The sequence below is a fragment of the Diplotaxodon limnothrissa genome, linkage group LG9 (genome assembly GCF_057381915.1).
Source record: "Diplotaxodon limnothrissa isolate DT_005_m linkage group LG9, D_limnothrissa_male_GT1.1, whole genome shotgun sequence".
Classification (NCBI taxonomy): Eukaryota; Metazoa; Chordata; class Actinopteri; order Cichliformes; family Cichlidae; genus Diplotaxodon; species Diplotaxodon limnothrissa.
The window spans coordinates 12371730-12398800 of NC_140604.1; the positions used below are offsets into that span (position 1 = coordinate 12371730).

General features: G+C 39.3%; 1 protein-coding gene across 2 annotated transcripts in view; it reads left to right on the forward strand.

Moving 5' to 3' along the window:
• Window positions 1-26689, forward strand: part of col11a1a (collagen, type XI, alpha 1a) — a 66132-nt gene extending 39443 nt beyond the window's left edge. For both annotated transcript variants that reach the window (XM_085361955.1, XM_085361956.1), the window contains exons 38-67: window positions 2398-2451; window positions 2891-2998; window positions 5099-5188; window positions 6277-6330; window positions 7459-7566; window positions 7665-7772; window positions 8720-8773; window positions 8929-8982; window positions 9073-9180; window positions 10922-10975; window positions 11060-11113; window positions 11289-11342; window positions 11800-11853; window positions 13645-13752; window positions 14143-14196; window positions 14346-14399; window positions 15362-15415; window positions 17091-17144; window positions 18567-18674; window positions 18998-19051; window positions 19525-19578; window positions 20322-20429; window positions 21393-21446; window positions 21534-21569; window positions 21667-21720; window positions 21810-22050; window positions 22665-22777; window positions 23175-23243; window positions 25759-25992; window positions 26543-26689. In XM_085361955.1, coding sequence (XP_085218081.1) covers window positions 2398-2451; window positions 2891-2998; window positions 5099-5188; window positions 6277-6330; window positions 7459-7566; window positions 7665-7772; window positions 8720-8773; window positions 8929-8982; window positions 9073-9180; window positions 10922-10975; window positions 11060-11113; window positions 11289-11342; window positions 11800-11853; window positions 13645-13752; window positions 14143-14196; window positions 14346-14399; window positions 15362-15415; window positions 17091-17144; window positions 18567-18674; window positions 18998-19051; window positions 19525-19578; window positions 20322-20429; window positions 21393-21446; window positions 21534-21569; window positions 21667-21720; window positions 21810-22050; window positions 22665-22777; window positions 23175-23243; window positions 25759-25992; window positions 26543-26689 — 2550 coding nt within the window. The remainder of the gene's footprint in view (window positions 1-2397; window positions 2452-2890; window positions 2999-5098; window positions 5189-6276; window positions 6331-7458; window positions 7567-7664; window positions 7773-8719; window positions 8774-8928; window positions 8983-9072; window positions 9181-10921; window positions 10976-11059; window positions 11114-11288; window positions 11343-11799; window positions 11854-13644; window positions 13753-14142; window positions 14197-14345; window positions 14400-15361; window positions 15416-17090; window positions 17145-18566; window positions 18675-18997; window positions 19052-19524; window positions 19579-20321; window positions 20430-21392; window positions 21447-21533; window positions 21570-21666; window positions 21721-21809; window positions 22051-22664; window positions 22778-23174; window positions 23244-25758; window positions 25993-26542) is intronic.
• The last annotated feature ends 382 nt before the right edge of the window (window positions 26690-27071 follow it).

Sequence of the window (27071 nt, forward strand, 5' to 3'; positions counted from 1 at the left end):
TGTTTATTGTTCCAAAATGTGCATGAGCTAAATGAAAAATGGCTGAATTGGCACATAGATAACAACAATAAAAAAACAAAGCGGAGTAAGATTCGATCAAATGAAGTTAGAATCCCCCGCTTTTCGATTCCTCTGCGCTTGGTATGCATCAGTGCACCATGGTTTGACGAGGCTCGGAGGACAATGATTCTACTAAAAGCTTGACTTTGCCTTTATCAAAGCTTCCTTTTCCATCTGCCTCTTTCCCTTAGATAATATAATACAACACACACAAGTGCTTCCCTGCCTTTTCTGTAATTCAGGCCCCAATAGTAGTCTTCATTAAGGTGTTTATGTGCTGATGAGTGGGCTCCAAACAACAATAAAGATGCTCATAGATGCACATCATCAGAAATGCAAGTTACATTTAAGTAAGTGCAAATAAAGATTTGAGCCGGTGTCTCTAAGCCGATGCTGCAGCAGCCTGGCTTGAGGGCTTCCTTTAAAAAATACATCATCATAAATCACAGCACATAGTGATCAATAGGCCTGGAGTCATAAGTCTTTCAGTACTGACTTTGTAAGAAGTTTGCATTTGAAACTTTGTTTAGTTATAGGATAATAAGTTGCAAATCAAATGTGCTGCGATTGTAATACCTCAGTGTGTACAGGTTATAGAAAAGGCCAGAGAATGAGGGATCCAATAGAAAAAGCTGATTTCATCTAACGCTCCTCTTGTGCTGATCCTGGGGTTGTACTTGTTTGCTTCTCAGTAACTCTCAGGAAGCTTAATTAAGCTGTACACTGTTCACTGTCTACAAGTGTGTAGCCTTATTACAGCTGTGATACAGGTAGAAGATACCATTCTTTATCTGCTTGTATCAGTACACTTAATAGTGTGTTTTAAGAAAACTGTTTAATTAGTATTTCAGGAATATACTGGAGTGCACTTGGACTCTGGTCAATGTGGATTGGATTGTTCCTCTCCCTGAAGACAGAAGTTCATCGGATTTGTACTGCACTGTCGGATTCAATGCTCGGGAATTCTGAACTTGGATCTTTTTTGGCACGTCCTGTTTTGCTGTTTAAATGTGCTTAAACGTATCCACAGGGAGTACTTCAATGCAAATCAGCCATATGCTGTGAATGTAAACTTAAAAGTTAACTACAACTAACTGGTCTGTATTCTCCCAGAGAACATATAACTTAATGGTGACTTGTACACTTAACGCTGTATGCAGTAGTAGTAGAGCAGCTACACTATTATACTGCTGGCTTTGAAGTTGGCTAGTTACACATTGATACACAACATGACAGGAGTTTTATGTCACCTCAATGACATAAAGTCAGTATTTTATTAAAGATTTCAAATTAAATTCAAGAAAAACCCCAACAATCAGATGAGTTGGTGCTTGCTCAAGGGACCATAGGAGGTCCCTTTTAACAGAAAGAAACCTTTATCGGAATCAGGCTCAGGGAGGGGCAGCTATCTGCTCTGACCAGTAGGGGTGAGGGGAGGAAGACAGGACAATAGATACACTGTGGAAGAGAGCCAGAGATTAATAATAACTAATGATTAAATGCAGCGTATATAACTAAGGGATGTTTAAGGGTAACTATATGCAAAATCGAAAAGGGAAAGTTTGAAGCCTAATCTTAAAAGTGCAGGGTGTGGCTGTCTCCTAAGTCCAGACTAGGAGCTGGTTCCACAGAAGAGGGGCATGAAAGTTGAAGGCTTTTATATACACTATGAACCACGAGTTAGCCTGCAGTCTAAGAGTGACGTGTTCTGTTAGCGACCAAAGCCCAGTGTAAGAAGAAGGACAGGACTTAGAAGCCAAAATGTTCATAATTTTGCACATTTTTATTCCTCATGTAGAAATCCATCACTCTCATAGCAAACAAATGAAAATGTCATGTCAAATCTGTTGTCTGTTGTTGTGTTATTTTCAAATCTTAATTACAGCATCCAAGTACAGGTACCCCACTTTATTGTCTGAGTGTCTTTATTGCCTGGTTTGGTTTAAAGAAGAGGCGTATGTTGTGTGACCCTTCCTTTTCATGTCTACTTTGGACTGCAAGCAAAAAAAGCTGTAAAGCTTATTGCATAGACTTAATGTCCACATAGACATTAAGATATACAACATATTAAACAACTGTACATATAACTCTAGTTATTTACTACCCTGCACTGTATTGCAAAACAATATATCCTTGACTGTAGATAGAAGCTGAAAAACTCTTGTTCCAGAATCAAGGAAACGTCAGACCCAAACATATAGTAAATCCCTGCTCATCATCATAAATAATATCACAGTAATTGCTGCACATGGGCTTGAATAGATACGATTTATGTCTCCAATGCTGCTGTAACTTGTATAAATAAGGTTTCATACTCTCTCTCTTTTCTTTTTTCAGGGTTTCCAAGGAAAGACCGGTCCTCCAGGACCAGGAGGTGTTGTTGGGCCCCAGGTAAGAGGAGATATACAGAAGAGGCAAATACATATATTACTAAACAAACAGCAAAGCAGAAGGTGATATAAAGTAAGTGCTGTATTCGCAGTGCTGTGGATCAAATTCTTCTATTTTACAATTTTATTCCAACAAGAAGTACTGTGGGCAATTAAAAGAAAACACATAATTGCTCATATACAGTAGATAGGTCATCATTTACTCAGTTGGATCTTGGACACCTACTGGCTTTGAGCTCTACTGTACTGGCGTAAATTATAAGTGAAAACTGATAAGCTTTATTTATATGGCACATTTTAAAGAAGGTTACGAAAATAGAAAAGTTAAAAAACAGCTGTGAAATTCAACCTTTCATTACTTATTTTCTAAATGTAACTTACTGATTTGTGGTCATTTTCATACGTTGACCTGTAAATCCAAATGCGTGATAACATCTTAGGGACCCACAGGAGAAACTGGTCCCGTCGGTGAGAGAGGCCACCCTGGACCTCCTGGCCCACCTGGAGAGCAGGGTCTTCCAGGTGCTGCTGGCAAAGAGGGAGCCAAGGTATGCATATTGGATTCCCTTTAATTTTACTTTTCCAATTTATTTTAGATATAGTATAATAGCAAACTATGCTTTTCTAGCAGCTAACACTTTTACACACTAACCTTCTGAAAACACTCAAAAACAAACAAGAAAAGTGGCCTTGGCTTTTCTTGTAAACTGAAAAAGAGGATGCTCATGACATTGATAGGAAGTTCAAGAGGGTATAAACGGGCTGCAAATTAAACCTACACATTGTTCTACATGATTTGATTTTGCAGACTGAGCCAGCTGTCCTCATAAACACTTATACTTTTGGGGGGCATACAATGCTTGATAGATTACATATTCCTTTGATAACAGTGTGGGATGTGTTTCGCAGCAATCACCCGACTATCACCATTGCTCTCTATGCTAGACAGTGCAAAATTGAAGGAAGTGACTGCTGAAGATACAGAGGATGAGATTTGAGCAGTGTCTGGCTACGTTCTCTCACTGGGCCTCCCTGCTCGAGAAGTGAGTTCCCATTAGGAGCAGACAGCAGGCATTTTGTAGACGTATGGGCTGCTCCTAACCAACCCCCTGATTCCTAGGGCCACTCAGCATACCCTGCTCCTCAACCCCCACAACCCTCAAATCCTCATGTGTTCTTCTTTCATTTTCTTCCTGTCTTCCCCAAGCAGACAGTTTAATCAAGTCTGTCGGCTAACTCCAAACCCTGTGCCAGTCAGGTCTACTCCGTTCAGACCTGCGCATCAGTATGCCAGGGACACTTTGAAGAGACCTTGGCAGCAGAGCCCAAATCCTCTTATACTTCTCAAGCCTACTCTTCTCTGCCTCCCTGTTTGCAGATAAAGTCAGCCTGCCAGCACTAAAGAAGAGAAGACGAAGCCAGAAGTTACTTTTTCTGAAGTCAAATGTCCTTGTTTTAGAATTGCACCATATAAAAGAAAAAGAAAAACAAACAAACCAGAATAAAAATCTGTACTCAGTGAGGATGCAGTACAAAGTTTTTTTTTTCTTGTAGGCAGAACACAAAAGAACTTCTGAAGGAGATGTCTTATGTTAGGGAAGGGTTGAGTTTGTGCAACCCTTCCCTAACATAAGACAGAAGGATGTGAACTTTGTGTTTTTTTCTCTGTTTTTTGGGTTTTTGTTTTGCTTCATTGCAGCAAGAAACTGGCTGCTGGAGTGGAGCACTCTTGATTTTTGATTTTCTTTTTAAAATCTGACTGAAGTCTTTATGTTTCATATTGTGCCTGATGATGCAAAAGCAATACTGCATTGGTATTAAGAGTTATTTATTGACTGTGTAATGACAGTACTAATGAATCCACAGGAAACATGTGTCTGTAAAACTAATTGCATCTAATAGCTCATGATGGCTGTCAGTTTTGAAACAGGTTCACTCCTGTCCCTGCCGGGGAGTTCAGAGGCATTAGTACACATATTTGCTCATTTTCCCAGTACTATGTATCTCTCCCTCTCTCTCTCTCTGCCTCCTGCTACTCAGCAGCCAGCACTGCAGTATAGTCCTTTTTTAAATACATAAATGGCTGCAATGCATATTCCACCAGTGGGATGAGAATCATTAAGTGACTTGGTCATTTCATAAGTTTCTCAATTTCAAGGTTTTCTTTGTAGTGCAACTAAAAATCCTTTGGTTTTTTTTTCACATGTGTTGCATCTCCAAACCCATACTAACATCATCAGTTCCTATGCAGTAAAGTTACGTTAGCAGTTGTTATGTAGATGATGTCGTTTTGTGTAAAAATCTCTCTATATATATCAAACATACCAAAACAGTAGTTGTAAGTCTTTTTTATTACAAGGACATACTCCTGCAGTAAAGAATGAAGACCTTTTCAGACTGAGACTATACGAAGAGTGAAGCTATTCAATACTTTTCTATGGAAAGTGAGCTTTTGTTATTCAGCAACAGTGCCTGAATTAATCTTTGTGAATGGTGACAGATGATTCATCTTTTATAACAGTCTTAATGTAAAGAATTAGTATGGTACAGGAAAGTTTCAAATGACACATTTGTAGTTATACTCAAAAATTAATGCAACATTTTGAATTATAGTAAGTCCAATTAAACACATGTTATTGCTTGTGTAGGGTGATCCTGGGCCACAGGGATCCCCTGGTAAAGACGGTCCCCCTGGTCTTCGTGGCTTCCCTGGAGAGAGAGGTTTACCCGGTGCCCCGGTAAGTGCTCCATTTCACCTGCATCTATTCATCATCATCAGTTTTCCTTTACACGTGTTTGCTAGTAGAAAGTGACAGAACATAGCTACATAATAAATGAACCAGCATCTATCTAGAGCAAGTCACTTCATTACCGACTCCGGCCCCGGAATTCACACCAAGTGATCAATCCGATGCAGAGGAAATCCAAAGCGACATTTTATAAATGAACAGGCGTGCCTCGGCATTGCTCTGCTGCCACCGACGGCGCTGTTTTAACAGCCGCAATGGATCTTGGGCCTGTATTACAGAATTGGGAATTGTTGATTAGGGATTCATTTGTAAAAGTTTAACTCAAACATTTTTTCTTGTGGGGAGGGCAAAGTTATGTGCTGTTTCTATATGCATTATTTACCTAATAAATTATTAAGTGAGAAATGTTGGCAATTAGACTGGGTTATCTGGGAATGGATATACTGCAGGGAGAGGAAGTGTTGTGCTTCCTCCATCCTCAAGGTCAGTCGGGCTCTGCAGGACAGCAGCACCACTGATTGTTTTCTGCCATTGTAATTTACTCCAGCAAACAGCCAGAGCCAGCAAAAACTCATTACCCATACTGCTATGTGTTCTTTTGTGGCCCACTGGGGAGCTGCACATGCACATGATGGGAACTGACAAATATATAAAACAGCACACATGCGTCTAGCCTATTATGCACACCCCTGCATGAGCAAAACTGAATTTACAAGCTTGCATATGCAGAACAAGATGGAGAAAATTGTATGCACCCATACAATCGCTTGCAACTTTAAGCAGCCATCTATCTGCAAAAGAATCCCACTACACTTTCCCTGCAGTATTCACAACAACACAATTATAGATGAAATGTGTTTTTTGAAGTGTTGTATATTGTGACTGAGATATGTATTACAGATATTAGATTTACAATACACTAGCAATCTATAGCTTTGGCCTTTGATTTGTGTTTACTAGGATGAAAATCTCAGCGCTCAGCTGTAGTGGAGATTGGCTTGGTTAAATGCAATTAAAACACAAAGTTCAACAGCTGTGTGAAGGTATTTATGTCTCTTGTTCCATCTTCACCTCAGGGCCCTGCTGGTCTGAAGGGAGGAGAGGGTCCCCAGGGTCCACCTGGTCCTGTTGTAAGTACAGTACTGAGAGCTATGTAAAGATAACTGTTTTTATGCTCTCTGGATTGTGTTGGTTTGCATGCCATTTATATTATCATCTTAGATTTTTCTAGATAGTTATTCTAGATAGTTCCACACTATACATTTGAAGTATTATTAAGACTTGAATATTCAAATACTACTTTAATTCAGATATTTGTTTGTTGTGTCATCATGACACTTGCGCAACACAGTACTGGCTAAATAGAATATAAACCAGATTTAAGTTTTTATTATTTATTTACATATTTAGGGTTATTGTTATGTTGAACGTTGTAGTGTTTTAAGTTTGATTAGTGTAGTTTTAATCAATTTTAAATCATGCTTTTTATTTGTTCTTGTTTCTAATGTCTCTGTAAAGCACTTTGAATCACCTTGTTGTTGAATTGTGCTATACAAATAAACTTGCCTTGCCTTGCCTTGCCTAGAACAGCCTCAGTAAGCCAAAACTACCAGTCGTTTGTATGAATTTATCATTTAAAAAAAGAAGATGCATCCCTGTCTCTACATAAAGCATTTGTTCAATAAAAACAGAGTCTAAATGATCTGTTTGGCTTTTATACTCAGAGTTTTTATCTTGTGTTTCTGTAACCAAAATTAGTGTGTATGCAGGTTGGTTCACTGCATCAATAATATAAAACAAAAAGTGCTGAGTGTCATTCATAATCATGTTTTATGGATTGAGCTGAACACTGAGTAGTATAATATATATGCAACAGAAGTCTGCTTCATTTTGTAATGCAGCTGCAGGTGAGAGTTGCTCAGGGCTTGGAGAACCACTAAGACATCGGCTCCCTGACAGGAGATAATGCTGACTACTTTCAATGAGCTTTGCTCTCTTTTAGAACTTGAAAGCCACCTGATACTGCATGTTTCTGCTAATGTTTTCACACTTTCCATTTTAAAAAGAGGGTTTTGTGTGTAGCTGTGTATCTATTGATATATTATTAACAGAAAGACACAGTGGGGTCTTTGTTTGCCATCTTCCTAATGTCCTCGGTGTTTGTTCAGTGCAACCAGGCCAACAAAACTGAAATCTTTAAAAAATCCTTCTGCCCTTGTTTTTCATTAATATTGTCCGTATTGTGCTCATGCTTACAGGGTTCTCCTGGTGAGAGAGGTGCTGCTGGCCCAGGAGGTCCAATTGGCCCATCTGGTAGACCTGGCCCTCAGGGTCCCCCAGGTCCCGCTGGGGAGAAGGGAGCACCTGTAAGTGTTACTTTGCTCCTAAAGCTTCATTCTTCTTGTCCTTTCTTTGGTTACCAATTTTCAGAATATAATTAAAAGACATTTCTGTCTTCTTATAGGGTGAGAAGGGGCCTCAAGGTCCAGCTGGTCGTGATGGTGTCCAGGGTCCTGTAGGTCTGCCTGGACCTGCTGGACCCCAGGGCCCACCTGGTGAGGATGGTGACAAGGTCAGTTACCTACATTCAGCACCACCAATTTCATCCTGTTACAGCTGCTTGTGTTCCCTAAGTGGGGCATGTGGGTAAATCAATCATTTTCCCATATTAATCTGCAACAAAAATATATTCCTCTTTTTCTAACTGTTGCTTATCCATCTTCATAAACAGATGTAACAGAAAGCACAATTGCAGGAGATGCTGTTGCATCATTCATTTCTTGTAATTATTATGGCCTTTAGGGTTACTATCAGACATTCTATAAAAGCTGCCAAACAAATGCTCATGCAGAGATTTGCAGTGCATTAACTTTGACTGACAAAATACATTTCTGTACTTGTATATACATAGCGTGAACTCTCGGGAAATAAAGTACCTAATTGCACCTTGACAGGAAGCACTTATTTTCTTCTTGAACCTCATTCTTCCATTACACAAAATTAGATTAAGAATGAAACTTGTCACCGTGTATTAAATGCTGTAATTTATCTTTAATTGAAACTGGGAATGAAAACAATATTCAGCCTAACCTAACCATTTTCTGATATTCCACCTTAATATCGAGAACAAATATTATACATATGCATACCTTTATGGCCCTCAGAAAGGTTGACATAGTTAGTTTCAGGTCTAAAAATTAGTCCCAGGAGTGCATTTGTGCAGACTGTGTCGGTATACCCTCTCACCATTACAGTTATAGATAATGTATATTTCTGTTAAGCTGAGGTTTTCAATGATTTTGCAATAACAGAATGTAGTATTGTGCTCATTTAGAAGTCTTAAATCCTACATTTGGTGTTTGGGCTTGAATTTGCAAATATGCAGAGAAGAAGAATATCAGCACTAGCTGATAACTATTATTGTTGTTGTTTATTGTTGGGTTTGGGACATGTTTTGTTTATTAGTCAAGTCATTTTTCATTATCTCAAAAACTGACTGTGTGTTTGTTTCTTTACCAGGGAGAAGTTGGAGAACCAGGTCAGAAAGGAAGCAAAGCTGACAAGGGAGAACAGGTAGGTGATACAGAACATTTATATCCATCCTTCTTCAAAATAAAAAAATAGCCCGTTAGACTTCTACTCAGGAAGTGATTCGTGGGTGCTTGGATTTGTCTTTGACTCTGTGGGGATGTGCATTTTGGTGGCATTATTTTCACTGTATGTTTCAGGGTCCTCCTGGTCCAGCCGGTCTCCAAGGTCCTGTAGGCGCTCCTGGTCCTGCTGTAAGTACTGACAAAGAATGAGAAGTTAAACCTGAGCAGGAGGTCACAGCAGTGCTGTTCAAATCTTTGCTTTTGTTTGTTGTTAATAAGGGAGGTGATGGAGAGCCTGGTCCCAGAGGACAACAGGGCATGTTCGGACAGAAGGGAGATGAGGGCTCCAGAGGTTTCCCTGGACCTCCTGGTCCTATTGGTCTGCAGGTTTGTGCCATAACTATGAATACAAATTGTAATATATAGCTGTCACACAGGATAATATTCACGTTATTTTTTTCCATTCTGTCTGCCTGCAATAGTGTGTCTAATGATGTCACACGTTATAGTCAGAAACACTCATTTACCTTTTTTAACTACACTGTGACCTTCAGGTTACAAGCTACGGTGGAAAAATGGTAGACACAAACAAATTCATATTTACACTATTGCTTAAGCACTTTAATTGGATCTGGAATGTCACGTCCAGTAAACTTGCTTTGACCTGCAACGATTGCACCTCTCACCTCCATTCAACGGCAAAATCCTTTTTTCATCACGGCCTGGCTTCTCTGTGCAGTGCCAGTCTCAGCCCCCGCAAAGAATTCACAAAAACCAACGAGGCCTGCCAGTGCGTGTATTGCAAAATAGATTATTATCAGTGGCGTACTTTTCTTTTCTATGTATTCATTGGTGAGGGTTATTCATCCAAGGAAATACTTGAGGCCAGACTAAAGTTATTGGGTGCATTTTAAAAACCCAACACTTTGACACAAAAAGATACACATAAACTTTAATGATGTTTTCCTGAACTATGATAATATTCTAACGAGGTAGGACCTTTCCCATAGATAGACCTCATTTCTTTGTAATTATCTGTTTATTAGTAATCAACTTCTTAAGCTAGACGTGTTGGGCATTTACTGCAGAGATTGGGGTCATTGTCTTGATCAAATTACATAGACTGCTATTTATCAATCCGAGGTGCTATCCTGTCTCTGCAGGATTTTATTCAATGGACTTTTAATTGGGAGTAATTCACTTCCCATCACGATTCCATTAATTGCATGGACTAACCCACTCCAATAGCCTGGCCTCATTGAGCACATTTACTATTCTACATAATGAGTAGCACTGCTAATGATCTTAGACTAGACGGGACCTTTACACAGATTATATTACTCAGCACAGGAGACATTAGCATGCATCCACACACCGTTTTTTCAGCACCCAGCAAGCACACACATGCTGAGACGCATGCATGCACAAGCTCAAAACAGTCAGCACAGGGTCTTTGTTTTCATTGTGTGTCCTCAGTGTAATGTGGGGAGAAATAAATTCTTCGATCTCCCCCAGCAAACCTCCACCACTCACTCACGATCAACTCCTAAATCACACAGAAGCAAAGCAACCTTCAGCAGTGATATCGTGGCAATTACTGGTAGAAATGTCACAGATCAAAAACACATGTGAGGTCTGGACCACGCAGCTTATTTTACAAGAATTAGTGAGCAGGATTTATGCCTGCACCTTGGAATAAGGATGTACAAGTTACTGACTGCAAAAGGGAGAAAGAAATAATAGATTAGTGCTCTCTTACATGTCTGCAGAGCTGCAGGAAGAATTGTAGAATAAAAACATGACATAAGGGAGCTTAACCCCCCCCCCCCCCGTTTTGCTCAGGCAACAAGTACGTAACATAGAGTCTAACAAATTCAACCTTTCAGGGCAGCAGTTTTCCTTGACCTTACTGATCATACTCACTGGATGTTTAATTGAACACGGACAGCAGGTGAAACATGAATTCAAGTAATTCATTTGTGCACATTTGGCTCACAGATACATTTAATATTTTACAGCATCACTGCATCAGTAGTATCAGCCGTTGTGACTACAGTTAACAACTCTAGTAAAATGATTGTTTTCTTTTCTAATAACATGATCATTTATTCATTTTATTTGTCCACAGGGGCTTCCAGGACCTCCTGGGGAAAAGGGTGAGAACGGCGATGTTGGACCTATGGTAAGAGAGAAACCACTCGATATTTGTTAGTACTTATAAAAGTTTGTTAAATACACTGTAACACTCTCTGACTCTTTCCTGCAGGGCCCCCCTGGTCCACCTGGTCCCAGAGGTCCTCAGGGTCCTAGTGGAGCTGATGTACGTACAAATAGTTGTTAACAACTGTACTAAGTACAACTATACTCATATGCATACTAGACTGTGACTTTTTTTTTTACTTCTATCAACTTACATTGTGAGGCCTTTATATCATTACTTGTCCTTCCCTGTAGTGATTGATGATGATTTATCTCTTTCTTATGTCCTGCTGCAGGGTCCACAAGGTCCTCCAGGTGGTGTGGGCCCCATGGGATCTGTAGGTGAGAAGGTAAGAATCAAAACTTGGCACCCCAGTGTTTTGTGCCTGCACTGAAGGATGTTAGGCACTGAGACTGAATTAGAGTCTGTTACACCTTCCAGCCAACTTCAGACAACCCAGTCACCTTCTTGTTTTTTAACACCGTGTGTTCATTTCAGTATGTTTTTTATGACTTAGAGCTTGGACACAATGTCGTTTTTAAAAAAAAAAAAAAAATTATAGCACTTCCAGGACTAGGACTACGAATACTTTGAATATAGTAGCACATTATTAGTCAGCTACAGTTATAGACTTAATAGAGTTAACTGTTAGTAATATCATTATTTATTCTGACAATAATACTTATTCTCATGTATGACTTACGTAGTTATGGCTCAATTTCAGATATCATATCTGAATTTGGAAAAAAAAAAAGTGTGATATTGAAGATTTATTTGTTTTGACATTGACATTTGTCTAACCACAGGGTGAGCAAGGTGAGGCTGGAAACCCAGGACCACCTGGAGAGTCTGGAACTAAGGTAAGTAAGCTCTTGTTTTTGTTTTCTGTCAAGCTAAATATGTGTTGCTAATGTATATTTGTGTCACTGTGTTACATGTTAGATGTTTACACACTGGACCATGCTTATCGACATACATTCAGTATTTTACTGTAGATTCTAGCACTGTAGCATGATTGAAGGGCCCGTCTTTAAAATGGATAAACTCACTTTGTGCACACCATTGCAATTGAATGGTGACAAGGAAAAAAAACAAGACTCACTAACTTTTGGTATATTTACCACTAACTCCAACCTAATGAGGAGGTGTTTTTGTTTGTTTTTTGTAAGTGACACTGTGTATTCATCACCATGATAGTAATTGTTCCTCACATTTAACAGAAGAAGAGTCATCTCAGCATGACTCTTCTGCTTTGCACCCTGGATCCACATAACCCGCCAAGCTGAGTCTATTCCTCTTAAGATGCAGCCTAATTAGCAGGAGGATCTGCACACTGCTTCTGACCTTATGAACAATGATTGCAGCAACCCTGAAGCAAGTTGCCTTTAAAACATCAGACATCCGTGTTAATGCAGCTTAAGTTGTGATTTGTCCTCCTTGATAGTTACATTGGGGCTGTTGCACAAGAAATCGGAAGTGCTCTTCAGTGCCATACTTGTTTGGAGTTACTTCTAAAAGCTTTAAACTCATTAACGTACTGCAGTCATACACTTGACCTTGCTGTTGTCGAAGAAAAACACCCATCAGTGTTTGCTTTTTAGCTCTTAATTTATCATTATTGAGGTACAACAGCAGATTGAAAAGTTGTAAAAAAAAGTGTGATTATAGGTGTCTGTATGCCCTCTATTAGTTCCTCTTTGAATTGCTGGTGTGACAGTTTCAGAGTTAGGGTGAAGTTTACATTCCTATCATAAGCAATAGTGTTGGTACCGTATAGTTTAGTTAGTATAAAATAAATCTAAATCTAGCTGTCATCCTATTTGCTTACACGCATGAACCTTTACATGCTGTACATCAGATTCAGACACAATAAATAAATTAATAATACAAATATTAAGAAATGAAACAGTAGTGGACTACATGAGTTTCTAGTTTTCTGTTTCTTTGCTTGTTTCCACATCTTAACTGAACTGTGAATCATCTTACTTTAAGAAATGTTGCAGAAACCAAGGACATTAATTACCAACTCGTACGCTCAAAGACTTGATTTTTCACCCACATAAACATGAAGCAAAAAGTAAAAATAGCCTGAAATGTGTAAAAGTAAAGATTTATTTACTCAAATTATTGATCAGTAAGGATCTTTGTATAAACTGACTATATACTGACCAGATTCCATTAAAGTTACAATCAAATTACTTTAAAGTCAGAATTTTCAGAATAAAAGATTTTTTCGCATGTATCCAAATCTTCTCCTGATTTCTCACCAAATCAGCTTTAATCCTTTACAACACTTAACAGCTGGACTTGCAAATAATAGACACGGTTTGAAAACTTGAAAATCATAACCAGCATATTTTTTCATCAGGGAGGTTTTAAAATATATTTTATTTATCTATATAATTTAAATAAGGCTTTTAAAAATATATATGTTGCACCTCATTTCACATCAGTGTTTTTGACCATCCAGGGTTGCTGTGCTCTGTTACCAACACTGGGATGATCTTTGGATCCAGTGTCTCTCAGCAGCCTCTGACTGCTTGTCTGTTTTTATCACCCCATCCTGTTCAGTGTCAGCCTTGGAAGAAAAAAATGCTCCCTCTTGTGGAATTGATGTAATGAATGCCCTCCCTTGCCCCCCATCACTACAGGGACCTAAAGGTGAGAGGGGAGAGAAAGGAGAAGCTGGCCCACCTGGAGCTGCTGGACCTGCTGGTGCCAAAGGACCCCCTGGAGATGATGGCCCCAAGGGCAACCCTGTACGTCTGGCACATACTCTCAATATCTCTATAAGAGTTTTTTAGGATTGACTCAGACAAGCTTAAATTTACTGCTCCAAAGGAAATATCTCTTGCAGCCATAAGGCAGGCAATTTTAGCCTAGAACATATTCATGAGCTAAAAAGCCTTTTTATTGATGGAGATTATATTTTATGCCTGCATAGAAATGGGATGCAGTGAAGCCTTTTCTCAAAGATTTGCAACATTATCATTAAGTCCATCATATTTCCTTCAGAGGCTGTAACCAAGTACACCAAGTCTAAATCACTGTCGAAATTACTAACCATGTCCTTAATGCTTGAAGCCAGGAAAATTATGTCTTTTTTTAAACACGGATGCATCTCATCATCTTATTTCTTTCTTCCAAAGGGTCCTGTTGGATTCCCTGGAGACCCTGGCCCTCCTGGAGAGCCAGGTGTAGCTGTAAGTATGAAACCCTTATGTTAGCCCTATATAGAGTACAGAGTACATATAACTCTGTTCCAGGTGGATCATGTTTAATGCAAGAATTAAAGAGTATGGTCCTAATGGATATTCCAGTGTCAGACTAATCTCTAATGTCTTTTTTGCAGGGCACTGATGGCGAACCAGGAGAGAAAGGAGAGGATGGAGAGGCTGGCCAACCGGTAAGTTGACACTTTTTTATAATTTGGAATGAAGAAATGACTGCATGACCTTATATCACGTATAACATTTGGTACACTTGGTGCAAGCACATCATATGAGGACATCAGCTTAATAGTCAGTTTCTCTGTCAAAGTGCTTTTATTAATTTTTTAGTTTTATATTAGACTTTAGTACTCCACCACAAGTTTGCCACTAAATGCTCTAATTATATTTAGTGAGTAAATAATTTACACTGCGGCATTTTAATTCATGCTAGTTACCTCATAGGTATGGGTGTAGGGTAAATGGACTTATCTGCTTTGTAGATTCATTAAGTATAATTAGAAATAAAATCCACGTATTAATGTGCTGGCCCTGTGTAAAGTGCAACGAATGACAACTCTGAATATTTATGGATGTAAATAAGCCTTTATCATTGCCAGAGAAAAACTCGACCGATGTTACATATTCTGTTTTTTTTTGTTTGTTTGTTTATGAAGCCGGTTTGCATCTTTGAATGCTGCAGTGAAATATGTTGATTTAGAAGGTATATTAATACATAATGTGAACTTCATATGATGGCTTCCCCTTCTTTGAAATCAGATCTACACACAATGACTTTTGTATTTATATGTCACTGTGCAGTCATCCCAAAAATGAGCTGATTAACACTGTGAATATTTACCAGTTTGAATGTTTAAAAAAAACACTCTGATTGTCTGCAATTAACTCAGAGATAATTGGATGAAAGTATCTCAGGGAACACAGTGTGTATTATTTCAAGCAGTGCTGTGCACCATCCAACTTTGGGTTTAGCATTCCCAAAATGTGTATTCGGCCTCTGTGTTATTATCCTTCTGGCAGACAGAAGACGAATGCTGTGCTTTCATAAAAAATCATAATCAGTACAGATTTACTTGTTTATGCAAACTGTTAATAGTGTTTCTCTGTTTTCTTTTGTTTTTTGGCTTGCTTCTTTTAGGGACCTCCAGGTCCATCAGGAGAAGCCGGCCCACCTGGACCACCTGGCAAGAGAGTAAGCCTGAGGCAGTTAAAACTCATTTCAAACTGTTTGCATCACTGGTATGGTTCCAGCTAAAATCCACAATCGACCAATCGGATGGTCCCATTGTTACAGTTGTCATTGCTGAATAAAAATTTAAAATGTAAAAAACAAAAAAAAAGCATATAGCCACACTAAAAGACAACGTGAGTAAAGCAGATGTCCTTCATATACTTCATGAGGCTGAGATTTCGGTGAAAAATATCAAAGAAAATAAATTGCTGAACAGAATGTGCAGGTCAAGGATTGAACATTAACATATTTTCAATCCCACATGAAATTCAAAGTCCACATGAAAATGAGCAGCTATTCTCCCAAATTTGAATGAAAAGTTACAATCGTGAGTGCCTCACTGCATTTCAAAGAAAAGCACTGGGCTTCGGTCCAATGGGATAAAAAAACATGTTGTGCATTTATAAACCAGGGTTGATTGCTTTTCTAATGTCTCCAGTCAAATTTATATTCTGAGTCTTTAGCATGGTATCAGCATATGCTGCACCTTAATGTCCTAGGGATTATAGTTAGGATAAGGGCCATTTTTCCCTCCACGCAGATCCTTGGTAGTCCATGCCCGGTCGCTCATACATAACTCCTCCTAACACTTTTTTGTAATTTCTCTGCATTTGGCCTTTTAAAAATCTGTAACCGTCCTTAAATCGTTGTCTGCTTCAGCCTGTGATTCTTAATTAGTCGGTTGAGCCTGTCCACAAATTTAGCTTCATTTATTCTTATAATGCGTTAATGCTGGAAATTTATTCACCTATGCTCCCTGAAAAAAGAGAGGTGGGAAAACGTATTAACCCCGTCTGGCTTTAATTCTTTTTATTTGGGTACAGGCCACAGCTTTTCTTTCTTTTTTCTTTTTTTTTAACTGGAACACTAATAATCTCTGTCCTAAACACATGGCATATGTCAAGGTGCTTTAGAAACCTTGACATAAACCTACTTATTGACTCTAGCTGCTGTATATTGTGCCACAACTGAAATGGTTCTTTGTGCTGATCAAGAGCCTGCCTCTTCATCACCAGTAAGAGGTGCACATCAGGAGAAGATGAAAGCGCCAAGACAGGAGGCAAGCTCACATTATAGGCTCTCAGTCAATAGCACTCAGGCTGCAGTCGGCCAGATCAGAGTGGAATTTGGATGGAGAGTGGATTTGAAGAGGGTGGAGTTGAAAGAAATCATTGTGGGCCTCGAAGAGCCTGACCAGTAAGATAAGAGGATCCAACAACTGTTGGCTCTGACCGAAGACGCCTGTGTTTCTTAAATGTGATTTTTTCTGTTTTTAACATGGCTGATTGCAAATTATTGAAGGCAGACATAGAAGAGTCATTCAGATAGATCTTTGCATAATAGACCTGTTGTACTTCACAATGGATGATAGAGAAAGATCCACCCTGTTTGAAGAAAATATCCACCAAGAATTTAATTAGAAAGACAACTGACAAAAATTTCCAGCGATTCCCCTTTTGAGACCAAAATATGCATGATGCAGAGTTGCATGTAACTTGAAAAAATGAGCCAACAGACAGAGTAACAACTTCTGTGAATAACTCTGGTGTTCATTTCCTGTACGCGTTTGTGCAGTCTTCTTGTACAGTTGATGTTATGTCGGAATGCTGAAGCAGTGTACTATCATCCTCCTCAGGGACCTCCGGGGGCTGCTGGTGCAGAGGGCAGGCAAGGAGAGAAGGGCGCTAAGGTAGGAAAATCAATTCTTCCTTTGCAAAGTAGAGCCGTCTCAGCAAGTCCCTCGGACTTCCTCCTCCCTCACTGCGCCCACATTGTGGAATTAAAATCGCAAAAAAAGCGCTGAAGTCATTTAATTTCCATCGCAGATTAGATGGAAATTTATGAACACAGTCTATTTGAGTAAAACCAAGATTCACTTGTTTCTCCTATTGTTCTGTGGCTTAATTTCGAGGCCTACAAAGGAAGTCAAGGCTATTTACGTATAGCCCTCAGGTATTCTTCAGTTATCGTGCGTTTCTCTTTTTTGTGCTCGCTGAAATTCCTCTTGAGTTTGCACTTGTTGTAAGCCAATTTCTTTGTTTCATCATTGTCTAAATGTACACACATACTCTGCTGCTTTGTGCATAGGCAAAATCATTTAACACCAGATGCTGCTTGCAACAAGATGCCTCTCTGTTTATGGATAACAGGGAGGATGTGGATGTTAACCTGAAGAAAATAATATTTTTTAATGCCAGTAGTGTTGCACACTTTGCATACATGTTTGATAATCACTGTTAATGAATGACACTCTACGGTGTTCTTAAAACAGAGATTTGGCCTTAACTATCTGATTCCTGATCGAAAACATTGCATATGTCATACACAGTGGTCATAATAAATTCAGTAAAGTTGTTCTGACAGCTTTGCAATAAGCCTTTAATCTGTAAGTGCCTTGCAGCTCAGACATGGTTTATTTCCATGTGCTCTGTTTGCATAATGCTGTGTTTCAGATTACAGCTTGTCAGTATTCAGCTGTAGAACATGAGGACTTTATGTTCTCATGAGCTTTTTATTAAAACATGGCCAGAGTAACTTCCATCTATTGGGCCAATTTTCAACCCTGTGTAAAGCAGCAGCAACATAACTTTGAAAACTCAGGATCTTTTTAATTTTATTCATTTATTTATATATGAATTTTTTACTGGCCCCCATTTACCCAGTCTAAAGACGAGATACTTTCTCGGCATAATTTAAAACTCAAAGCAGCCTGCAGTTGAAATTAGTCTGTAGTGCTGAGTCGCTTCAGAAAAATACTTAATAAGCTAATAAGGTTGTGTGTGTGTGTTGCAGATCTCAAACGCCACACACAGTTTTTAATCTATCCCATTATATTACACACTGCTATTACACATTAAGACTTTTATGAATAACCAGCTATATACCACTGGTTTTGAATCTGTGGTGAGTGCTTGCAGGCTATGCTTTCCTAAAAACCGTGTGCATGTTGATTTATTTGTTTGTTTTACTGCTTGTAGGCTCCAGGACACATTTCCTAAATTTCTTCAATGACTGAACACTTTGGACTAGCTACTTTAAAACCTGCATTTGCTCAACTGTACAAAACTTTGCTTAAGTTATACCATTAGATCATTTGTATGTCCACATACAGGGTGAGTCAGGTGTGGAGGGTCCAGCAGGTAAAACAGGACCAGTTGGCCCCCAGGGACCTCCAGGAAAACCTGGTCCAGAGGGTCTGCGTGGAATCCCTGGCCCTGTTGTAAGTTGAAGCTTCAGCAATGATGCCTTCCTGTTCATACGATATACTCCAGAGAGATACGCATGCTTAAACTAAGACTCACACTCAAAGTGCACACACGTTTTTTCTAAAAAAAAAAAACTACGGCTAAGGCATGATGATAGACTTCATGGAATAATCAATACTCCCATTTGGCTTATACTTTAGTTTCGCTTGTTTATTCCAGCACACTTTTCTTCCCTGTTTGGGCTATTAATCATCATGCTGGGCACAGAAAATCAATGGCAGACCAGAGAAAATACAGCAGCCTATAATGCTCACTATAATTGAATGGTTTTTCACAGGGTGAACAAGGAATGCCCGGCTCCCCAGGACAAGATGGCCCACCAGGTCCTATGGTTAGTATGCATAGCGTCCCCTACACTCTCCTGCCTTCTACCCTTGGCATTTATCTGTCTAACTAGATCTGGTGCTGTTGGAAGGGGATGTTTTTGAAACAGTCTTGCTTCCAGACTTGCAGAGGTTAACTCACATTAGACTTGTTCCAGATTTGGTTGTTTAACAAAACCATAGCCTATCCCCTTAAATAATGTCTCAATTGAAAGTGTTTTCATCTTTTGTGTTGTTTCTTTGCTTCCCTCTCTGTGAAACGTGTGATTTTTGAGTCACTTATTTTGTTCCCTCTCATTTTGACACTCCAAGTTCTCTCTTACTGTCTTCTCTTTCTTTCTCTTTATTGCCTCATTTAAAAAAAATCAAGTCTTGTAACTTTACAGTTTTGCTTGTACTGTCATGAGTTCTTTTCTCTTTTTTTTTTTTTTTTGTTCGTCTCTGTGAAAATTGATTTTTAACTTCAGTTATTGTTCTTCAGGGTCCTCCCGGTCTTCCTGGCCTGAAAGGTGACCCGGGTTCTAAAGGTGAAAAGGTGAGCGTAGCACTTTCTTCTTCGTCTGATTGCAGACTGGTTTCATTTCTCATTTTTGATATAGGAGATAACCCTATAATTAGAGAGAGGAACTCTGGGGCAGAAGTGAGTCAAGACTACAACTTCTACCCAGCTTCCATGCCTTTTGGAAATTATCAAAAGCAACAGATTTAATTAAGAAGACAACTATACCCTTAAATTAAAATGAACCAAAATGAGTTCTGTCATACTTTCTGTAAGGAAAAATGCCTTAAAGTGATTGAATATGCAGTTGAATGTGATGTATCACTGTAAATCTGTCTAAACTAAACACTGTCAAATTTGCTGATGAAATATAACTGCAGAGGATATTCAGACAGCACACATTGCTAAGCTAAATTGCCTCCCACCCACTGACAGGGTCGGCTTGGGAGTGAGCAGTTTAAAAGTGCACAATTTAGGCACCGTGTTGCATGTTGTCAATTTAGCGGGCCCGGTTAGAACTCACCAGTTTCTCAGTAATCACGTACTTGTGAATTGGCCTGGCTCATGTTTGATTTTCAGAGAAGTTCTTCGGTGTGTGCTGTAAGAAAAGCATTCCAGTTTTAATCCCTGAGGATTTGTACTGTAATGAAACTTCACCCTTTGCAGCCTCCCACGTGCATTTCATTTTTGCGGATAAAGAAATAACTTCACCTTTGTCAGGAGATATGAACATTTTTTTATGGTAGAGTTCACAAGTGACATTTGTTTTCATCCTGCAGGGTCACCCAGGTTTGATTGGTCTGATTGGACCCCCTGGCGAGCAAGGAGAGAAGGGAGACCGAGGTTTGCCCGGGCCTCAAGGTTCTCCTGGTGGCAAGGGCGACGGTGTAAGTGATTGATGACTCTATTCCCACACTGGTCCACAGGCCACTTGCCCTGCACCTCTTGCCATTTTTAGCCCATTTGCCCTTCTACTGTGGCCACAGATCTTGCCACAGTCACTTGTTTTTGACTACAGCTTTTTACTAGAGCTCTGCAATGCACTGCACATCTCTTCTCTTGCTGTATCCAAAACATTTGTCTCATTGGATTACTGATGCAAATTGCTTAAAATGTGTAGAGAAAACTGTATAATTATGGCTGTGAGGTGTTTAAACCAAACTCTTTAGTTGTCACTGCTTTAGCATGTAGAATATCAACATCATGGAAACGAGCAGTTCAAGTATATGAGCATCAACACTAGTATAGATGTTCTTTGACGACTCATTAACACCGTGGTCAGTTCCTATGTGTGTGTGACACTGCTGTTATAATATCACACTGTGTGATGTGAAAAACTGCTTTCATTCTGAGCCACATCATTAAAAATCAGACCGCTTTTATTCTGTCTTTTCCACTTAAATAAGAAGCAGTACTGAAAGGAGGACATGACAGCCTTCATCCATTAAAAACATACACACACTGCAGGATCACTGAATATGTTACATTTGTAACACATTCTGCTGTAGTCTTCAGCCTGCCTTCGTTTAGTGATTTAAGGTGGTGTGCTGGTTATCTATCCATGTGATACTGCACTGCCTCCTTTTATCAAAGCTAAAGAATGTAAACATTTTTATTCAGATTCGTATGTTTACTTTAAGGCCTGAGAAGCAACAGGCCTGTCACAAGTGCAGTGTTTGGCCACTTTTGATAGTTTTCTTTGAATGTCACTGGTTCTCTTATCGTATTTTTTTTATGTCACCAATTATTCAAGCTTGACAGTAATTCTGTTCCCTGCAATGTTTTTTGTTGTTGTTTTGTTTTTCTTCTCAAATATATGTACCTTCTACTTCGATCTGATCTCATAACAGGGTATCGCTGGAGCCAGCGGTCCTCTTGGTCCCCCAGGCCCACCTGGTTTGCCCGTATGTTTGTTACTTATTCTACTTATATATTAATGTCATAACAGAATGACTTTGCTAAATTGCTGTACTGTGTTCTTTGTCATACAGGGTCCTCAAGGTCCCAAAGGAGCCAAGGGTTCAAGTGTGAGTACAAACCCATGTTTCTAATAATGCATTGCTGCTGCGACAATCAGCATTTACTTTAAATGGAGCTTTAATAACATGTTTGTAAACTTTAAAGGGTCCTGCTGGTCCAAAAGGAGACACTGGTACAATTGGTCCTCCTGGTCCTCCTGTGAGTCTTTCAAACTACTGTTTTCATTGTTTCCTGTACAAAGTCTGTTGTATATTTTTATATTGTATGAAATCTAAAACACCTTACAGGGCCCACCAGGTGAAGCTATCCAGCCTCTGCCAATTCAGTCACCAAAGAAGACAAAGCGCTCCAGTGATATCCAGTCAGATGGTACCATCATGGATTATGGCGAGGGTATGGAGGACATTTTTGGCTCCCTCAACAACCTCAAGCAAGATATTGAACGCATGAAATACCCCATGGGCACCCAAAACAACCCCGCCAGGACATGTAAAGATCTGCAGCTCTGCCACCCAGAGTTTGCCGATGGTAAGTTGAAGCCCAGCAAGACTTCAGCCTGAAAGGAAAACACACCCATGTTGTTGTCATGTTTCATTGTATCAGCAGAGAGAAGCAGCCACCAGAGATTCTCCTCATGTTTTCAGATACTAATGCTCATCCTAACAGCCATTATTGTGACAAATGGATTCTCTATTGAAAAAAATAAAACCGGTATAACAGTGATTGGCAGACCTGCTCTGAAAGAATTAAATTCAGAGCATTAGTGTTTGTTTGATAGCTCTTTGTATATCTCCTTTTTAAACCTTTGTGCCCTGTCTTTGCCTTATAATTAATGCATGAATTTTAGGCCGTCTCTCCTCTCGGTACAATGTGGGATTATCTGCTTCTAAAGTCTATAACCATAGCTGTTGCTGCGCAGTAGGTTTATTACTGCTGCTTTACTTCCTTTGAGGAATAAAATGTACCTTGGCTCAGGCATAAAAACATCATTTAATCCAGCTGTGTGTGAGCCATGAAAATGAGCAACAAATTTTTACTTAAGGTAAAGAAATCAAGCACACTAACGTTTGAAACTGAGCTTTCTGCAATTTTCTGTCGATGTAAGTTGAAGAGAAATTTTGGCTGTTCTTGGTTCTCTTCAGGTGAGTACTGGATTGACCCGAATCAAGGCTGCTCAGGGGATTCCTTCAAAGTCTACTGTAACTTCACTGCCGGAGGCGAAACCTGCATTTATCCAGATAAGAAGTCCAGTGGAGTAAGTAACTTAGGTTTTTACGAGTTATTTCAAACTGACTATTGTTAATCATCCTTTCTAAATTACTATTAAGCCATTATGCTAAGACAATGACGCAACAGAAGGCACATCACAAGGCTGCCATTGTTTATAAGAACTTGTTTGATCTGCTGCAGGTAGAAACCTGTTCAGATCTGATTTTGTGCAAGCACCTCAAACACCACCGACAGGCAAACACTACACACAACTCAAGAAGTTTGTGAAAATGTTCTCTCGGAGATATAAGTTTTATCTTCTTTCCCAGATGATAAACTTTGATGCTATGCTTGAGGCATTGCTGTATACAGCAGAAATGTTCACATATTATGCCTGTGGTAATCTAAAATATTAATAAACTTTGTCTTTTTATTTTCCAAAGGTCAGAATATCTTCGTGGCCCAAAGAAGTCCCAGGATCATGGTTTAGTGAATTTAAGCGTGGTAAAATAGTAAGTTTTCTTTTTGTTTTCATCTCTCATCCATCTCTTAGAGATCTAACATAGACTGAAACATATTTAGTCAGCTGTTGGTTCAACAATATGATTCAGCACCTATTAAAATAAAAAAAAAAGAAGCTTAGTTTGAATTTGGCTGCAAACTCTTTCAAAGTTGTCTCTTTGAGCAGTCCTGCTAGGTTTCAGTCACTCAGTCAAAGTCCCATTTTCACTTGGAAGTGTTCATTTATCCCAATTGCTGGATCAACTCCAGTGTGTCAAAACAGGGGCAAATACTCCAGGCAGTGTCCCATCATTGTGTTGTTTTAGCAAAAACTTCAATAAAAAAAAATGCAAAAACCTGTTACCAGTTTTTTCTTTTGGGCAAGATTCACAGTTGTAATTGTAAAAAAAATATTTTTTTTTTAAAGAAAGAAAGAAAGAAAGAAAGATCGATCTGATCTAATGCACTTTCTCCTGACTTGGAGGCCCAAACTGCAACATAAGTAGGGATGGGTATTGATAAGATTTGCACGATTCCGATTCCATTTTCGATTCTGTTTAACGATTCGATTCTTTATCGATTCTCTTATCGATTCTTTATAAGAAAGGAGAACACTAAGTTCGATTAGCTTGGAACTTCGTTTTATATCTTCTCTTTGAACAAGATAGAAATTTAGGAGTAACATGGCCTTACAAACCCAACAGTGAGATCTTAAGAGATCCACAGCCTACGGCTCTTCAATGGGGTGTCACAGGGTCCCCAGGAAAAAAATTTGTAAATGTAAAATAATAAAATAAATATTCTTCTGTAGCAATAACAAAATATAACATAAATTATTCAGTAGCAATTATACAAGAATATCCAGTAATGTCCCTGCCTACAATTAAACACATTCACTTACCTAAAATCGGGGGCATCTGCTGTGGCAAATGGGTGCAAGCCTTTGACCACAAACTTAGACACTGCTGGGTGACATTCGTCTATCCTGGCCTGAAAGGAGACGCTACCGGTAGACTGCAGCGACAACTGCCAGCATCTGAGCCAGACTCTGTCTGTCTCTCTCATCATGATCACCTAAACGCACAGTAATGGCAGGTTTTGTAATAAGGCAGATCGCGCTAACATAATATGCACTGTTAGTTGACCGCATTAACGGGAGAGGACGTGCAAACGTTACCGCTGCTGCTGGGTTGAGATTCATGAGTCCGGAGCGGAATTAAAAACACGACATTCATTTAAGGTTATCACGTGTTTTCTGAGCAAATGCTTTTGCATATTCGTAGTGTTTCCTCCCTTAAATGAAATCTCTACTTTGCAAGTATTGCAAGTTGCCCTGTTGTCATCCGTTCTAGTAAAGTGTAACCAAACTTTTGAGCGTTTGAGCCGCTTACGCGCCGTGTTTCCTGCTAGGTAAATGATGCTCCGCACCGTGGTGACGTCATTCGGGGCGACTGGAATCGATAAGGGAATCGTTTGCAAAAATGGCAAACAATTCCAAGGAATTGAAACAGTGGGAACCGGTTCTCAACAAGAACCGGTTTTCGATACCCATCCCTAAACATAAGTTTCAGTCAGTTTGACACAGAAGTTGATCTCTGCCAAACCTGAGATCAAGATAATATCACAAATGCAAGAAGTCAAGGAGTCAAAAATGGACTCTTAGTGAGTAATGTAAATGTAACAGAGGTGCTGGAAGCACTGCACTGCTTTACAAGAAGATGACCTTGAGAGTGAAAGCAATCACATTTAAAGCAGGTATGGATTTGCTTTTTATGGGTGCATACACTGAAGTTTTTCATTGAACTTCAAAAACTTGCTTAGACAGTAACACCACACATAAATGGTTACTGTTGAAACATTTCTGTAACCAGACTTTGCCATATACAGAAGAAAGTATCACTAAAATATCAGAGTGAAGCCGAGGAGAATTCTTCAGGATGTTAGCATTCCAGCTGTCCTCCTTCTGTCCCTGGACAGTGAAAATCTCTCTCTAAACGTCATCTATTTACTGTATTCACCAATGAAAGAAACAAGTTTGTCCCACTCCATCAAACTGGTGTCATGGTTCATTCCACAACAGCACAAAGGCTGGCTGTGACAGAAAATGACACGACTTTGAGGTATTGAAAGCCCGGTGCATTTCCTGACTTTGGATAGTGAGTGCTTTTAATGCACATGTTCAGACATGAGTTACACAAAGTATCTGTCAGAACTGTGTCGTGTCTAAAGGTCTTGTTTCTCTTGAAGCTTTCCAAGACTGTGCATGTGTATGGATGCAGAGCATCCATACACATGCATTACTATCCACATGCATTACTATCCACATGAGTCCTTCAACTTAAAGTATTTAGGGATCTGAAATTATTTTGCACTGTTTTTCACATAGTTTGTACGATCTTGCATGGAGAGACAGAACATTTTGTTCTTGTTAAATAAGATCAGGTATCAGTCATCACATTTATTTAGATTTATTTCACAAACATTTGGTAATTGCTGCTCATTCTCTCTCTTTCCATCTCTGTCTAGTTTTCCTATGTCGACGCAGATGGGAACGCAATAAACATGGTACAAATGACCTTCCTCAGACTACTGACAGCCTCAGCCAGGCAAAACTTCACCTACAGCTGCCACCAGTCTGTGGCGTGGTACGACGCCTCTAGCGACAGCTACAACAAGGCACTGCGTTTCTTGGGTGCCAATGATGAGGAGATGTCCTACGACAACAACCCTTACATCAAGGCCATCTCAGATGGATGCGAGGTAAGCTTGACCACCTAAATAAGAATGTTTATTGCGGTGTATTAAATTAAAGATAAAGAGCAGTCCTGTTCTGAATGGCTATAATCTCTGTTTGTTATCTAATTCACATTTGTTGAATAGAGCTATTTTAAGTATTTCATTTACTTAAAAGAGACAATGCAGTTTGACATGGTTCCAATGCTGGCCTTTGTTGGGCTTTTACATCTACAGTTGAATGATCTAAATCACAATTTAAATCATTCAACTGATTCCAAACCTTCATACAATATGAAAAATGAGAAAATATCAGAGAATGGATAAAAAATTGAGCTGCTGGCACCTTTAATTACTTTAATTACAACTTTTATTACTCATGCAATTAAAGTTATCAGTTGGTAACATCTTCCTTCAAACAGAGTTTTTCCAGTAGCTTTTTTCTCTAAGATATAAATGAAATGGCTTTATGATGAGCTTACAGATTGAGCACACAGCTGAAGGTCCCGGTTTATTTTCCTGATCATTTCTCATCTGACTGCTTGTTTTTAATGTGTTCCTCTCTCTCTTGTTGCAGACGAGGAAGGGCTACGGAAAGACTGTGATGGAGATTAATACTCCCAAAATTGATCAGGTTCCAATTATCGATGTCATGTTGACTGACTTTGGGGATCCGAACCAGAAGTTTGGGTTTGAAGTTGGGCCTGTCTGCTTCCTTGGCTAAATACAAATGAAAAAGTCAAATAAAAAAATAAAAAATAAAAAAAAGGACTTGATGGGGCCAACAAAGAAAGTCAAGTTGAGACATTCTGGGTACTACCAAACCCCATTTTTAGCCCCCCACCCTTTTCCATGCCACATGCAAGTTTTGAATAAGAGATGGTGTAGCAAACATGTCTTTCCATGTATGTATGTGTAACCCAGGAAAATACTTGTTGCCCTTGTGGGGCTCGAACCACATGACTTAACCACGTCACGGAGCAAAGGTGAAGGACAATCGAATCGTGTGGCAGAGAAGGGTGAATCGGACATAACCGAGGGGGGTGACACGCGTCTCCTCTCTGGACTCTCCAGGTGCTGTATGAAAACAACAATGGTGCTTGTTC